This window comes from Triplophysa dalaica, chromosome 22 (assembly GCF_015846415.1).
Source record: "Triplophysa dalaica isolate WHDGS20190420 chromosome 22, ASM1584641v1, whole genome shotgun sequence".
In the NCBI taxonomy this organism is placed as follows: Eukaryota; Metazoa; Chordata; class Actinopteri; order Cypriniformes; family Nemacheilidae; genus Triplophysa; species Triplophysa dalaica.
In genome coordinates this window covers 6789470-6804305 of record NC_079563.1, presented here as the reverse complement: position 1 = coordinate 6804305, position 14836 = coordinate 6789470, and the positions used below count along the sequence as shown (strand labels likewise).

Below are 14836 nucleotides of genomic sequence, written 5' to 3'. Positions count from 1 at the left end.
CACATGCATATGTTTTGATATTTTGGAGATAGTTATTTTTATGTTATTATTGTAGTTTCTCCAGTTTTCATAAGAGCAAGAAACAATCATTTTATTTGAAATTTGGGAGATATGTTGTTAGTAGTTCACACAAAACAAAAAGGTTTATTTGACCTAAACACATACCAATAAATAGTAAATTCAGAAAAAAATGAAAATAATTTTGAAACGGTCCCTTAAAATTTATATGGCTTTATAAATGAAATTAAGCTTAACTTGTACCTGAAATAAACAACATGTAACTCAGAGACTGACATGTTGAGAAACCTTTTCACTTAAACCCATGAAAAGATCCTGTTGTAAATAATAGCGAGGAAAAAAAACTAAAAAATACATCTGTAAATATGTTTCACCTCTGTAACACCACAATATTTATTATCTGTGTCATGCAGACACTTGCTGCTTCTTTTAACATTTATGTTAAATGCTATAGTCATACTTTTTAATCATAGTTAATCAATCCACTTATAAAAACTGACTGTTCTCATTGAAAAAAAATATACTTTAAACTAACTTAATTCAATTATGGACATCGATTCAACATAATGGAAATATGTTGAAACATATGCTATCTCTATTAAAATACTTAATGTATGATGAACTTAACAGAACTGAGTAAACTTAAACAACCATTTTCAAAATAAATCAATTAAGTTGATTCTACTGAAGTATTTAAGAAGAGACAACATGTTTCCATTATGTTAAAGCAATGTCCTTTAACTTAATTAAGTCAGTTTCCCAAATAAGCTAAGTACAGTACGCATTAGGAGTTAACCAAACATTGCTTTTGTCACACTTACTGCATACTCCAAGAACTTGTTTATTTATTAAAGCATCTTAAAAACTGGTTAGAACCGCCTCAAGCCAAGCAAACTTTACCACAATGATAACCCACCAAAAACAAATTAAATAAAAATATAAAAGAGTATTCAACTAATATCCCTATTTCATCATTTTCATAAAAGATGTGTAAAATAACATTTTATTGCATCTTTTACTCTCCCTATTCAGCCCCATGCAAAGCACGATGTGAAGAGGAAATCCTGTTCCTAGTTTCTATAAGGCTTCTTTAACACTTTAAAAAATTTGAAAAATAAAGTGGTTCAAAGTCATCAAAAGTATCACAAATTATTTCGATACTTGATTGAAACATGTTCATTTAAAATGTAAACATTTAGTTAAGTCAAAGCATTACTGTTTTTAGTCCGTTTATGAAACATAAAACATTAAACGAAATTAATTGTTTAAACATAGTGAACAGTATCTTAATATATATATATATTTGTGTGCTCTTTTTTACTGTTTATTTTGTTTATTTTCTTATGTACTTCTGCTGTTTGTTTTAAATTGACAGATAACACTGATAATTAATTCAAATTGTTAGTATAAGGTAAAAGTTTGTTAAAATATATACTGTCCATATTATGAGCTCTCATATTGCTTGTTACAAATGGTTGTAAATGACCACAAAGTTCAAATCCTTTAGTTTCTTATCAGTTTATCTTAGCACACCTTAAACAGCCACACCACCTATTCTTGTCAAACTGTGGATTACACAATGGAAAATTTATTTGCTACAGTATTATGGGTAAACAAATGCATTGAATTGAAGTTAACGCTTTGCCAAAATCTTGTGATTTGCTTTGGTGCTCTATGTACATATTAAACAGTGCTTTGTTGTCACTCAGAAAACATAAATATTTTGAGATTAATGTGAAGTAATAGTTCAACAATACAGTTCATAAGAATAAGAAGAAATGGGCAAATAAAATATATGACCACACATACACTACCGTTATAGTATTATAATAATAACAACAATAATAAAAATTATAACAATAATCACAACAAAGTATTAATTAAAAATAATGATAATTATTATTATCAGCTTGTTTTCGCGTTCTACCTATGATAGTTCATAATTAAAAAGATCAATAAGTCAAATGTATAACATCTGTAATTAATTTAAAGCGACCCAAATTTTGTCACTTATGGCACTTTAAGAGTTGACAAAATTGTAAAGGCAGCAATTTAAAAAATATTCTTATTAAAATGACAAAATACAAGAATTCTTTAGCTTCAAATTGAAATTACATCTTTATTGTGCTTCTCTTTGACTGTTTACATGTTCACAAAGTGTTCACACAGGCCACAAATCTGATATATACTAATATTATAAAGTGGTGCATAGTAACATTACATTTCAAATGGTGATTGTTAGCGTTTGGTCAAAAGACAGCAATACATGTATAATAACCTGCCTTTCATAAGTCTTAAAGATTGTTTACATTTCATATCATTTACACATTTTACTTCCTTCATAAACCGGACAGTCCTGTAAGGTCCTGTAAGAAGTGCTTTCTTCAAAATTCTCCATTATTCTTCCGAATTTTTATGTCTCTTTTTAACTGACAGCTTGCGCAACAGGCGCAGAAGTAATTGACAACACAGTCGTTACACATGGATCCCTGGAAACCAAACAAAACCCAGATCAAACAACAAAATAGAAAGGCAAACATAGACAAACATAGATACATATAAACAAGTGAAAGATATTTTCACTACACCGTACCGGGATGTTGTATCTTTCTCTGTAAACACTTCGCATATGCATTCCCAAACCACATGCACAACATTCATTCATGTCACTAGCAATGGAGCAGCCCAAACAAGGCAGGCAGAACGTGCCACAACAACCTAATAAACATTTTAAAAAGATGTTAAAGTCAATCACTTATCATTATCATACAATTTAGAGGTCTTATTACATTATTCATTCATTTTTAGTGCCATTGAAATTACTTACACACGCCCATATCATCACAGCAGCTTAATAAACTGGTTTGGAAGTCCTTAGGTGCGTATGCTTTGGGTTGAATTGTCACCTCCATTTTCTTATCTAGAACATCAAAAACATTCACGCTACAACATTCTGAAACACTTTTTGCAATTGTCTTTTCTTTAGTTTTACAAACCCATTTGACATCATACTTTTAAACTAAATATTTTCTTGTATTAACCTGGCAAAAAGGAAGTAATGTTGAAATATAGCTATTTTACATACCTCTGTTGATTTAGGAAACTCCCTTTGCTGTGAAACATCCACAGCTGTCCATTATATACGGTTTGAAAAGTCACGTGTCTAGGCCTATATATGGCTTACTATACATATGTGGAAACTGTCAATAAACCGTTTTATTGTCAAAATATCTGCTGCCCATCCTGTGGGTCAAAGTCCTGCACCGTTACAATGTAACTAATGGTTATAAACCACCACAAATGGGCATTTCCACAAATCTGAGATTAGTTTGCCATTCACGTCTTCAAGTGATGAAAAATAAGGAATAAAACATAACACATCATTATTCATCAATGATCTTATCTGTCATTTTGTTTTATTTTACTTGTTATTTTTTTGAAGCAACAGCCCCCAAGACTCACATGACATATTAGATGATGGATTTGTTGAGACTAGTAATTTGAGGCCCTGTTGATTTATTGCCGTGAGTTAAATACAATAATTCACTGACGCTAGGACTGTTGTAAAAAAACGCTTACAACTTTAAAGATTTAAACATTCACAGTAGCCAACTAAGCAATAAACAGACAATAAAAATGTCTGAAATGATTAATGTAAAAAATGATTTAATCCACATTTTTAGAAATGTAATCTTTGTATGTATGCCTATGGAAAATGCTATTGTTTCTATTAAATGTATTAAAAGCATATATATATATTTAAGGGTACATCAATCATTATTGTTTCTTCATTGTTTCCAGTACACACATAATTCTTGAAAAAAATTCTTTCAAGTTAAATTTTTTATTATTATTTCTTAAATAATTAACATCATGATGTCTTCTTAGGGTTTAAACTTTTGACAACCTGAATTAACCTTGGCACGTAAATAAATGTATCAGCTTTTTTGTTAAATAAAAAAAAACTATCAAAGAGAAGAACAAAAGACAAGGAAACAAACAAAAATGTTTTCAATAAATAGTGTATTGTCTTGAATGGTGTGTTTAATACATAATTAATAATTTAATAGATCTTGATAAAAAAGGAAAATATTTAATATAATTTATGTACTTAGTGCTTATCACAAAACAGCGACTTTACAAATGAGAGGGTTATGAAGACTTCCTAAGATATTCAAGTAGGCCTAGTTGAGCAAGAAAGCTTAAGAAGAACAAAGACCCTCTGCTGCAACTCACAATTTATCTTTATAAATCAGAATTTTTTAAGACCTTTTTCCTGTGTTTTGAGAATTGCATCCTTCTAAAAACAACTTCATTTTATGCTCAATTAGTGCTTTGTCATCTGTGTACGTGAGTCACCCCTTTCACACAAAGGATAAGTGGTTGGACATGTTGGTCTTGTGCAACCGTACCGGCCCTACCCTAATAGTCAGACAGCAACTGAAGCAATAAAAGCAAATACCAGCTAAATTCATCTTAACATTAATCACCAGATGTTACTTTTTTAATTACATTTGGATATATGCAAGAGTTAAGAATTAGGCTGGTCATGTCATTTCAAGGACAACGTGATTTAGTCTTTCCCTTTAAAGTCTCAGTGAAATTAAAAAAGACAATTCTTTTTCTTGAAATATATCAGCGTTTATAGTTTATAGCTTATCAAGTAGTGTTCTTTTTAAAATGAATGTACCCTCATAATCTTCAGTTAAAATCTGAAAAAGCACTTCCTCCCCGTCATGACTTTCCACCTCAAATGACGTAAATTAGACGTCTTGGGCGGAGCATCCGTTAACTCCTCCCCTTCGACTGTCAGTCTGCTGCCAGCTTCATTTCAAAGAGCCCACACATTTGTTCTTTGAAACTCCTTTTTTTACTCGGAAATGTGTCAGAATACGGAAGTTAAGACTTTTTAAGGGTCAATATGGAAAAAATATTTTTCCTGACAATAAAACACTTGAAAATGTGTGATATTGCTGACATGTCTATAGAGAAACCTTTTTAAAACGTCCTGATGGAGGATCACTGTAGTTTTTAACCCAACAAAACCCCACAATTTTGTTTTCTTATACTTTTAGAGGACTCTTATTGCGTTTTAAACAGATGGTAAATTCTAAACTAAACATCCAGTAAACGTAAACATTCAGCTTCATATAAAATCGACACAAAAATCGAGGGAAACAGCTGACGGACTCATCCATTTTCAAAGGGGGTGGGAAAAGTGACAAGAAGCGTTAGCTTCACACCGACATAAAACAACAAATCTCGAATACCTCTTTTTAATAATAGCACCACAAATTTAGTTCGGCTACAGGAAATTTAGTGTGTAAAATAATCACCGAAAACTAGCAAAAGCATGATGTCTATTCACACTGATGTGTCAACAAATGGTTCAGTCTGAGGATGGCCGCCGCTGTGGGTGTAAATAAACAGGCGGCCGCTGCATCGATGGAGACGTGCGTCAGACATGGCCGCGGTACCACCGCTAATGCGGTAAAGGTATGATGCACTTGTCGTGATTATTATCTAAACTAACGGGTTGGTTTGTTAAAAATATCAGACGGATGTTTTGTTGGTTTGCACAGGTTGCTTCCAGCAGCAGATGCAGCGGGGCGCTAGCACGCTAATGATAGCGGTATTCAAAACTAGCATCGCGCTCTCTGTATTAACACACGGACACACTTGTTTAAAGCTTTTGACACTTTCATAAACAAGTAATTGTATATGAATAAGTGTACAGTTTTGAGCAGGTGAAACTGAAGGGGATAGCAGAGCTGATAAGCTAACGGTTACTGATAGAGGGGTTGTGTTCAGTTCCCTACCTAGGCATCATGTCAAATAAGCTGTTTTGGGAGGTATCGTTTTTCTTTATGCAAACGATATGAGATAAAATCACATTTGATTGACATTGCTTTCATCTATAAATTTATATTTATTTATAAGAATGTGTATTGAGATAAGACCCATCACTAGTGATGCTAACGCGATGCCCGTCTGGTCCCCCGTCGGACAAAAAACAAACAAGACCCGCAAATCTGTGGCCGCAGTATTTTATTCGTTCCCACAGTTTACAAAACTAACTGTACACTGTTCATATGTGTCAGCTATGATGCATATTTAAGACCATTAATAAATAAACCGTTATATGTAATCAAAGAGCACAGTTTTGTAAACTTTTGAAACCTACCAGTTAAGCTAGAGTAACATTTTAAAATGTATAGATGTCATGTCATTGTACTTGAAATAAGGAAATAACTTGCAACACAATGATTCATTTTACGTGTATGTGTGTTATTTATGAGGTGTTGGAGTGCGGCGTCTGTGAAGATGTGTTTTCACTGCAAGGTGATAAAGTTCCGCGGCTGCTGCTGTGCGGACACACCGTGTGTCATGACTGCTTGACCCGCCTGCCGCTTCATGGCCGGGCGGTGCGCTGTCCGTTTGACAGACAGGTCACTGAGCTGGGTGAGTTCGACACTACCTTTCTGTTCTTTGTTATGATACGAGTCATATTTTCATATTTGATTGATTTCTATAGAGCTTTTTGCAATTTCTGCACATCAGCTTTACAGAAAGAACATTCTACGATTAATAGAGAAAAGACAGAAATGATATAAAACAGGATGAAAATGAAATGTTGTGGTTTTATTGTTTAACAGTACATAACATAGTATTATTACCATTTGTCAATTGTTTAAAATATTTGGATTAATCACATGAATAATTCAAATGCACAATCATTTATAAAATATCCAAAATTTGTTTTGGTTTTTGCAAATGAACTCTACACACACACACACACACACCAAAATGCACACGCACGCACGCACACACGCACGCACGCACACACCAACACACGCACGCACACACCAACACACGCACGCACACACCAACACACGCACGAACACACCAACACACGCACACACGCACGCACACACCAACGCACGCACGCACACACCAACACACGCACACACACCGACGCACGCACAAACCAACACACACACACGCACGCACCAACACACGCACGCACGCACCAACACACGCACGCACGCACCAACACACGCACGCACGCACCAACACACGCACGCACACACCAACACACACGAACGCATGCACCAACACACACGCACACACACACCAACACGCACACACACACACACACACACACACCAACACGCACACACCAAGACACGCGCACACACACGCGCACACACACCAACACACACGCGCACACACACACACGCACACAGACTTGTGCGGGAAAATATTCACATTTCAATCTTTAGAAGTATAAACATTTGCTTCCTCATGGGTGAGGTCAGAGGTATTTTGTACACTTTCAGATAGTTGTCTTCGGCCATTGCATCACTTTGAGTGCTTTGCATATTGGGTCTAAACTAGTGAAACAACACCTGTCCAGCATTCTAGTTGACTCTCAGGAGCAAGACTACAGAATTATCTACCTGTCAAACATGCCAAAACGTCTTTTGAAGTTTATAAAAAAATCTGATTTCAAACTATATTAAACTGATATTACATTTGCTGTTTTTTTCGCATTTCTCTTACAGGGGACTCAGGAGTTTGGGGCCTGAAGAAGAACTTCGCTCTGCTTGAGTTGCTCGAACGGCTACAAAACGGGGCCACCAATCAGTCGGGCATGTCCGAGGACGTCCTGCGGGATATGGGAGAGGTTAGAGTGTGTTTTCTTTTACCAACATTCAAACTGTATTCAAGCTGCGCTTGTTAGAATTCATTCAATGTCTTTTTATCTCCATTAGTGCATAATCCGTTGTGATGAAGATGAGAATCATACGGCCTCCGTGTATTGCACAGTGTGTGCCACGCACCTGTGTGCCGAGTGCTCTCAGCTCACCCACTCCACCCGTACGCTGGCCAAGCACCGCCGCGTGCCCTTGGCAGACAAGCCCCACGAGAAGATGCTCTGCCCGCAGCACCAGGTGCACGCCATCGAGTTTGTGTGTCTGGAGGACGGATGCCTGCCTGGGCCGCTCATGTGCTGCGTGTGTAAAGAGTATGGAAAACATCAAGGGCATAAGGTAGAAAACATAGTAAACATCTTGCGCGTTTACTGGAACATTGATTGATTTTTTAATGCTTCTATTTAAAGCACACTGTTCTGGAGGCCGAAGCCACTCAGATCAGAGCCTCCATCCTGGACATGGCACACTGCATCCGGACATTCACAGAGGAAGTGTCAGAGTACTCCAGGAAGCTGGTGGGCATTGTGCAGCAGATCGAAGGAGGAGAGCAGATCGTGGAAGACAGCATGGGCATGGCCCACACCGAACATGTACGAGCACAATTTTGTTTTTGTGTCAGGAATCACACAATGCGTTTCTCTCCTTGTTTCCATCGAGCCCACGTTTTCTGGGTTTCCACTCAGGTTCCAGGAACAGCGGAGAGTGCGAGATCGTGCGTTCGTGCTTACTTTGCCGATCTGCATGAGACGCTGTGCCGTCAAGAGGAAATGGCCCTGAGTGTTGTGGACGCCCACGTTCGAGAGAGGTTAATCTGGCTTCGACAACAGCAGGAGGACATGACCATCTTACTGTCGCAGGTGTCCACCGCCTGTCTGCACTGTGAGAAAACATTACAACAGGTAAATGCAGAAATGTTCTCAGTTATTAAGGTTGCGTTGATGTGTCTGTTACCTTTGATTTATACTGATCCCTAGAGGCATGGATGTCGCATCATGAAAGTACAGAAGTACCTTAACGTGGCCAAGCAATGATTAAAGGGGTCATATGGCACGAACACATGTTTTTCTGTGTTTTTGGTGTGTTATAATTTGCTTATGCATTTATAAGACACGTGAATTGAAAAAAATGAAAGTGTCGGAACAAAAGATGCCTTTCTTAAAGCGATGCTCACTCAGACCTGCCTGAAACATCTTGTGTAACCACACCCTCACAAATCTACGTCAGGGCGTTGGTGTGATTTGATAAAGACAACCCAAATGTAGATGGAAGTAAGGTGGGTGTACCTGTCAGTACAATTGCATTAGAACCTGATATATCCAAATGTGGTAAGAGGCGTTTAATTTCCGTCACACTCTTGCAGTATCACTACGCACTGGTTAACTGGCCAATCATAGCACACCTCACTTTTCTGAGCAATGAGCTTTGCGCGGTATGTTGAAAATACAGCTTTTTTACCTTAAATCGTGCACAAACATTGCATTACATCTAAAACAAACTATAATATTTATTTTAGCTGTGTCGTATAAACCCTTTAAGCAATAAGATTGTTATGTATAGGGCTGATCAAAATTTAATTGATTTCAAAATAAAAGTTTACATAATATATGTCTGTGCACTGTGCTTATTAATTTTGTATTTATAAACGCATACATTTGTATATATATTTAGGAAATATTTGCACTTGTATATTTATCTTTGTTTATACTTAAATTTTTTAGTTAAAAAGTCACCCCTATGATTTATATTCCATTTGTGTAAAACTAGAAAAAAAAATCACCCCTTCAAAAATATACATGTATGAATTTTCCTACAGTTGCATCATAAGCAGTGCATCAGTTTGATTTGTTCTTTTCTTCTTTAGGATGATTGCAGGGTGGTTTTGTCGAAGCTGGAGATCAACAGACTCATAGAGACGTTGCAGAAACAGCAGCAGCAGTTTACAGAACTAGCCGATCACATTCAACTGGATGCAGGCATCCCTGTTACTTTCACAAAGGTACTTTAGGTTACTAAGTAGGAAGGGTCTAAATGGTCAACAAGATTTCTAACAACCTGTAGGGTCAACTTTAAAAAATAAAATAACAAACAGACTAAAGATGATAATATAACAAAAATACATAAATAAATAAATAATAATGATATTAATAAACACATATAAAACAATCACAGTTAATCTTATAATTATTTTTAATTATAGTTATAATGTTTATTATTAGAGATGTTTTTACTGCTTTCCTATTAAAAATCTAACATAAGGAGACATAAAATAATTTTAAAGCAATACAAAAAACAAGTTTTAAACCAAAGAGTTAATTTGCAAAAACAGATTACTCAGTTTTAAAAATGTCCAAAAATAAAACTGCAGTTGGTTTGTTTTGATTAAGTAATAACAAAAAAAGCTAACAAACACAATAAAAACATTATAACATAATAAAACATGATCTTTGAAAATAAAAACAAAAATTAGTTTTTGCAAATAAACTCTTAATATACAGTATTTTACATAACTATATAGAATACATATGCCAAATATATACAGAAAATATACAATACATAAAACATAAGACGAAAAAATCTTTACCGAACTCATTCACATTCGCACATTCAAAAGGTTGGTACTTTTCTAGGTCAGAGCTGGAAAAGATATATTGTGAAGGGAAAAATATGTAAGTTATGTTTGGTGGCATTGCTGTGCAATTTTAAGTGATAGTTCATCCAAAAATAAAAGTTCTGTCATCATTTACTCACCCTCTTGACATTTCAAACCTGTTTGACTCTTTCACCTGCAGAACACAAGAGAAGATATTTGGAAGAATGTTGTTAACTGGCCCCTATTCACTTGCATTGGTTATGTGTCCATACAATAGAAGTGAATTGGCTGCAGAGATGTTCGGTTACCAACTTTCTTCAAAATATCTTCTCTTGTATCATAAAAGAAAGGCATAAAGGTTTGAAATGACCAGAGGGTGAGTAAATGATGACAGAATTTTAATTTCACTTTTAGACGGTCACCATGCCAAAATGCAGAATAGCAAAGTTGCATTTCTACATTCATCCTCTTTTAAGCATTGTCATAGTTTATGTGTGCTTTTGATGTTGAACTGAACAATCTATCTTTCTTATAGGACAACCGGGTTCACATCGGTCCAAAGATGGAGATCCGGGTGGTGACTCTGGGCTTAGATGGAGCAGGCAAAACTACTATTCTCTTTAAACTGAAGCAAGATGAGTTCATGCAGCCCATACCGACCATAGGTATCCACATAGATATAAAAGCATACTAAGGAAACTGCATAGATCATTTATTAGTCCTTGTGTGGTGCCAAAAAAATGTATACATGAAAAGGACTTTTTGTTTGTTTTAGGTTTCAATGTTGAAACCGTCGAGTACAAAAATCTGAAGTTCACTATTTGGGATGTGGGCGGCAAGCATAAACTCCGACCGCTGTGGAAACATTACTATCTTAACACACAAGGTACCACAGCAATCACATGAGTCAAGTCAAATCCTGATTTACAATTATTCCTTTTTAAATATCACACTTACATGTCTACACCCGACGCGACAGGCGCGATGCATCCTGTGTGGAGAAGATTTAAAATTATAATGGGCTCTATTGCGTTTCTAAAGTATTTTGTTGTTTCGCATAGCACAGGTCGCATCCGGTGTAGACACGGTGTTAAAGGGACAGTTCACCCAAAAATGAATTCTTTCTTCATTTACTCGCCCTCGAATTCCACATCTGTGTAAATGTATTTGTTCTGATGAACACAAAGGAAGATATTTGGAAGAATGCTTGTAACCAAACAGTTCTTGGACCCCATTGACTACCATAGTAGGAAAGATTTAGTTTATACATTTCTTTGTTCTATTGAACACAAAAAAATATATTTTGAAGACTGTAGGAAAGCAATCAGTTATGCGTCACTCATTTTTCCTACTATGGTAGTCAATGGTGACAGAATTTTCATTTTTGGGTGAACTGTCCCTTTAAGATGAAGGTGAGGTAAAGTGCATTGTGGGATACAGTTCTCCCCACAGTGTGCTGTACACAATTCCGCAAGTGTTGCTGGTCATCTGGGTATTCCATTTATGGGAAAATTTTGTACAGTAAACACACCTCATCAGCGTCTTCTGTTGTCTCGTAGCGGTGGTGTTTGTGATTGACAGCTGTCACAGAGATCGACTGATGGAGTCTCACAGTGAGCTGGCCAAACTGCTGACAGAGAAAGAGCTCAGAGATGCCCTGCTGCTCATCTTCGCCAACAAACAGGTAAGAGAAAGAGATCTGAAAATGATTGTGACATCCTTTTTTGAAAGAGATATGTATAAATACGCTCATAATATTGACTCCATTCAAAAGGAGTTAATACAGATGATTTCACAAGTAAACTATAAGGATACAATTTTGCTTATGGACATTTGGTTCACTTGCTACTAAAGCTCTTTTTGAATGAGACTAGTTTTCCCGGAGGACGTTAGAGAAATTCATGTTTCTTAGATGTAGTTTGTCATTTAAAGTCTGTATTTGATGATCGTTCTTTGTATTTTTTTATTTTCTTTTGCCTCCTCGCGTTCCAGTTTTCCTTGTAAAACGCATCGATTACCAGTGAATGAAATCAACTGAACCGGTTATTTGGGTGTTTAGGATTCACTAGCTGTAGAAATGCTGTAATCTTATGTGATTTGGTTCTCTGTAGGACGTCCCCGGCGCCGTGTCCATTGAGGAGATGACTGAACTGCTGAGTTTACACAAACTGTGCTGCGGCCGCAGCTGGCACATCCAGGGCTGCGACGCCCGCAGCGGCACGGGTCTGCACGAGGGGCTGGACTGGCTCTCGCGTCAGCTGGTGGCCGCTGGGGTTTTGGATGTGGCCTGAGGGACGGTCACCAGACTTAAATGACTTGTGTCCGAGCCTGTATGTCTGTGCACATGCTCACGTTAGCCTACATTATCATGCCATACCATCATTATTGCCGTGTGCGCTTGTAGCTCAACAGTGTGTTCAGAAACACTGACATTTCAAAGAAATATTCTGGGTAAAATTCGATAAATCTGTCTCATGCCGTCTAATACCACCGAAAATTATTTTGACTATGTTTAGTGTACTAAATAACAAACCATGAACGTTATGCATGTACAATGGAAGTCTATGGGGCTCCTGATGTTAAGGTTGTCCAGTAGGTCGCCATTGTATGTGCCCGACTGTCAACTTGTTGGGTTAAATTAATTTCTGTAGTGAAGGAAGGTGTGTTTTGGGTAGATCGACCTGGAATATTGTATTAATTCATGTAAACTAATTGTCATCAAAATGTAGATGTTTACTATTTGGTCCGTGCTATTATTATTTCCAAGGTCAATTTATTTATTGAGGTCATTTGTTAGTTACTAATAGGGCACATTTTTTGGAGATGTATTGGACATAAATCGAAGCTTGTCGTCTAAACACTTAAGCAAAATAGACTGAACCCCCCTGGGTCATTTTTCTAGGGATACAGTCGGTTCAACGATTAGATCTGTGAAATGGGTGAACTGTGGTTAATAATGAAACTAGGCATTTATCACCAAGTTCAGCAGCGTGAAGTGCCTGTTGATGCTTAGTAAAAAAGGTCAGTGGCATCATTCAAGAGTGACATGCTTTCAAGTCAAAGGGTGTATCTCATGGCAACCAATCATCCCAAGAAAAAATGTCTACAGAATTAAACTCTGAACATAAACCTGCTTAGGGCCGGTATAATTAACCTAAAACTGTCACAAAATAATTTTTGTGACAGTTAAGCACATTTTATTCCCCACTTTTCTAAAACTTCTAGTGATCCTCGATTAAAAAAATGAAAATTCTTTGACTGTTTATTCACCCTCAGGTTATTCCAAACCTCAAACACTTTCTTACTTGTGCACAAAAGAAGATATTTTGAAGGATGTTGGTAACCAAAGAACATCGGACCCCAATGACTTCCATTGAGAGAACACCGAGACACAAAATATTTGTGTTTTACAAAGATCACGTACAAGTTTTAAATGACATAAGGGTGAATAAATAATGAGAATTTTCATTTTTGGTTAAATCATCCCTTTATTATTAGGAAATATATTTCACTGTCATTTCCTTATAAAGAAAAAAATCCTGTTTTGTGTACGAAAGCATTTCATTGTTTTGTTAGTCTTTGTTTTACTATTTATGCTGTTTTTTTGAGTAACAATAAAAGAAACGACTGTATTACAATGATGAATCATTGTAAAGCATCCAAATCCGTCTCCAACGTTGTCTAGACACATTACAGGAATGGGAATTTGGGAAGTTGTTCTTAACTGTCACCAAAATCGGCATACAGCATAAAACGTCTTTTTGGGTTTGCTTTTGGGATGACTTGATCCAGAGGTGTTTTCATAAGATTTAACCTTGATGTCCCAACTGTTTTTCATAGCTTCAGTGAATAGTTTCGATTTCAAAACGAGCCTGTAAATATTTATTTAAATGTACCTAGTGGTCTCAAGACTAATGCATGGGTGTAGGTGTATTTGGAGAGATGGACATGTTACTGTTTATTTATATTTATTTAAGACGATTGTAGGTCTCATTGAAAAGATTCTTCCTCATCTTCGATGTGCATAAACATGAACCTTTTGCTCATCTGTCCACTGCTTACTAATATTCGGGACACTATATCTCCTCACAGAACAACTTTCATTGTTGAACAACTATTTCTTGGCCTATTATAACAAAAGCAGTTACATTGTGTACATTGGCTGTGTGTAAACGCTTTATCTGTATTTGTTTTTAGAAACCTTTAAAAAAAAAAATTGTTCGTCTTTCTGTTTTTTTTTCGTACGAGAGAACATCTGAAACCAGTAAAGACCATCATTGTTTTCTTTCAGCACAGTTGGATTAAAAGCTTGTTTCTCATTGCTATGTAATGTTGACTAACTGTACTTAAGTGAAGCTTTTCCGCTCCCTATCGATGGAGATCGTGAATAATCTTGTTCTTAATGTGAGTTTTGGAAACCTTTAAAGAAGCACACCCACACATTTGTTATTGATTGATGATGCCTTTTGTATAACCATTCATAATGTAACTATTAAAAGTGAAACAGAAA

At 36.2% G+C, this 14836-nt stretch overlaps 1 protein-coding gene across 2 annotated transcripts; it reads left to right on the top strand.

Annotated features, from left to right (window-relative positions):
• Window positions 1-5402: 5402 nt before the first annotated feature.
• Window positions 5403-14833, top strand: trim23 (tripartite motif containing 23). 2 transcript variants are annotated; one of them, XM_056736414.1, is made up of 11 exons: window positions 5403-5514; window positions 6318-6480; window positions 7584-7705; window positions 7794-8072; window positions 8144-8326; window positions 8420-8635; window positions 9598-9732; window positions 10862-10991; window positions 11102-11212; window positions 11886-12010; window positions 12438-14833. In XM_056736414.1, exons 1-11 carry the CDS (start codon window positions 5419-5421, stop codon window positions 12615-12617), a joined length of 1740 nt encoding a protein of 579 aa, XP_056592392.1. In that variant the 5' UTR covers window positions 5403-5418; the 3' UTR covers window positions 12618-14833. The 2 variants fall into 2 exon arrangements, with proteins under 2 accessions (XP_056592392.1, XP_056592394.1); XM_056736416.1 differs by lacking the exons at window positions 5403-5514; window positions 6318-6480; window positions 7584-7705 and having other exon boundaries at window positions 7810-7917; window positions 7989-8072.
• Window positions 14834-14836: the final 3 nt, after the last annotated feature.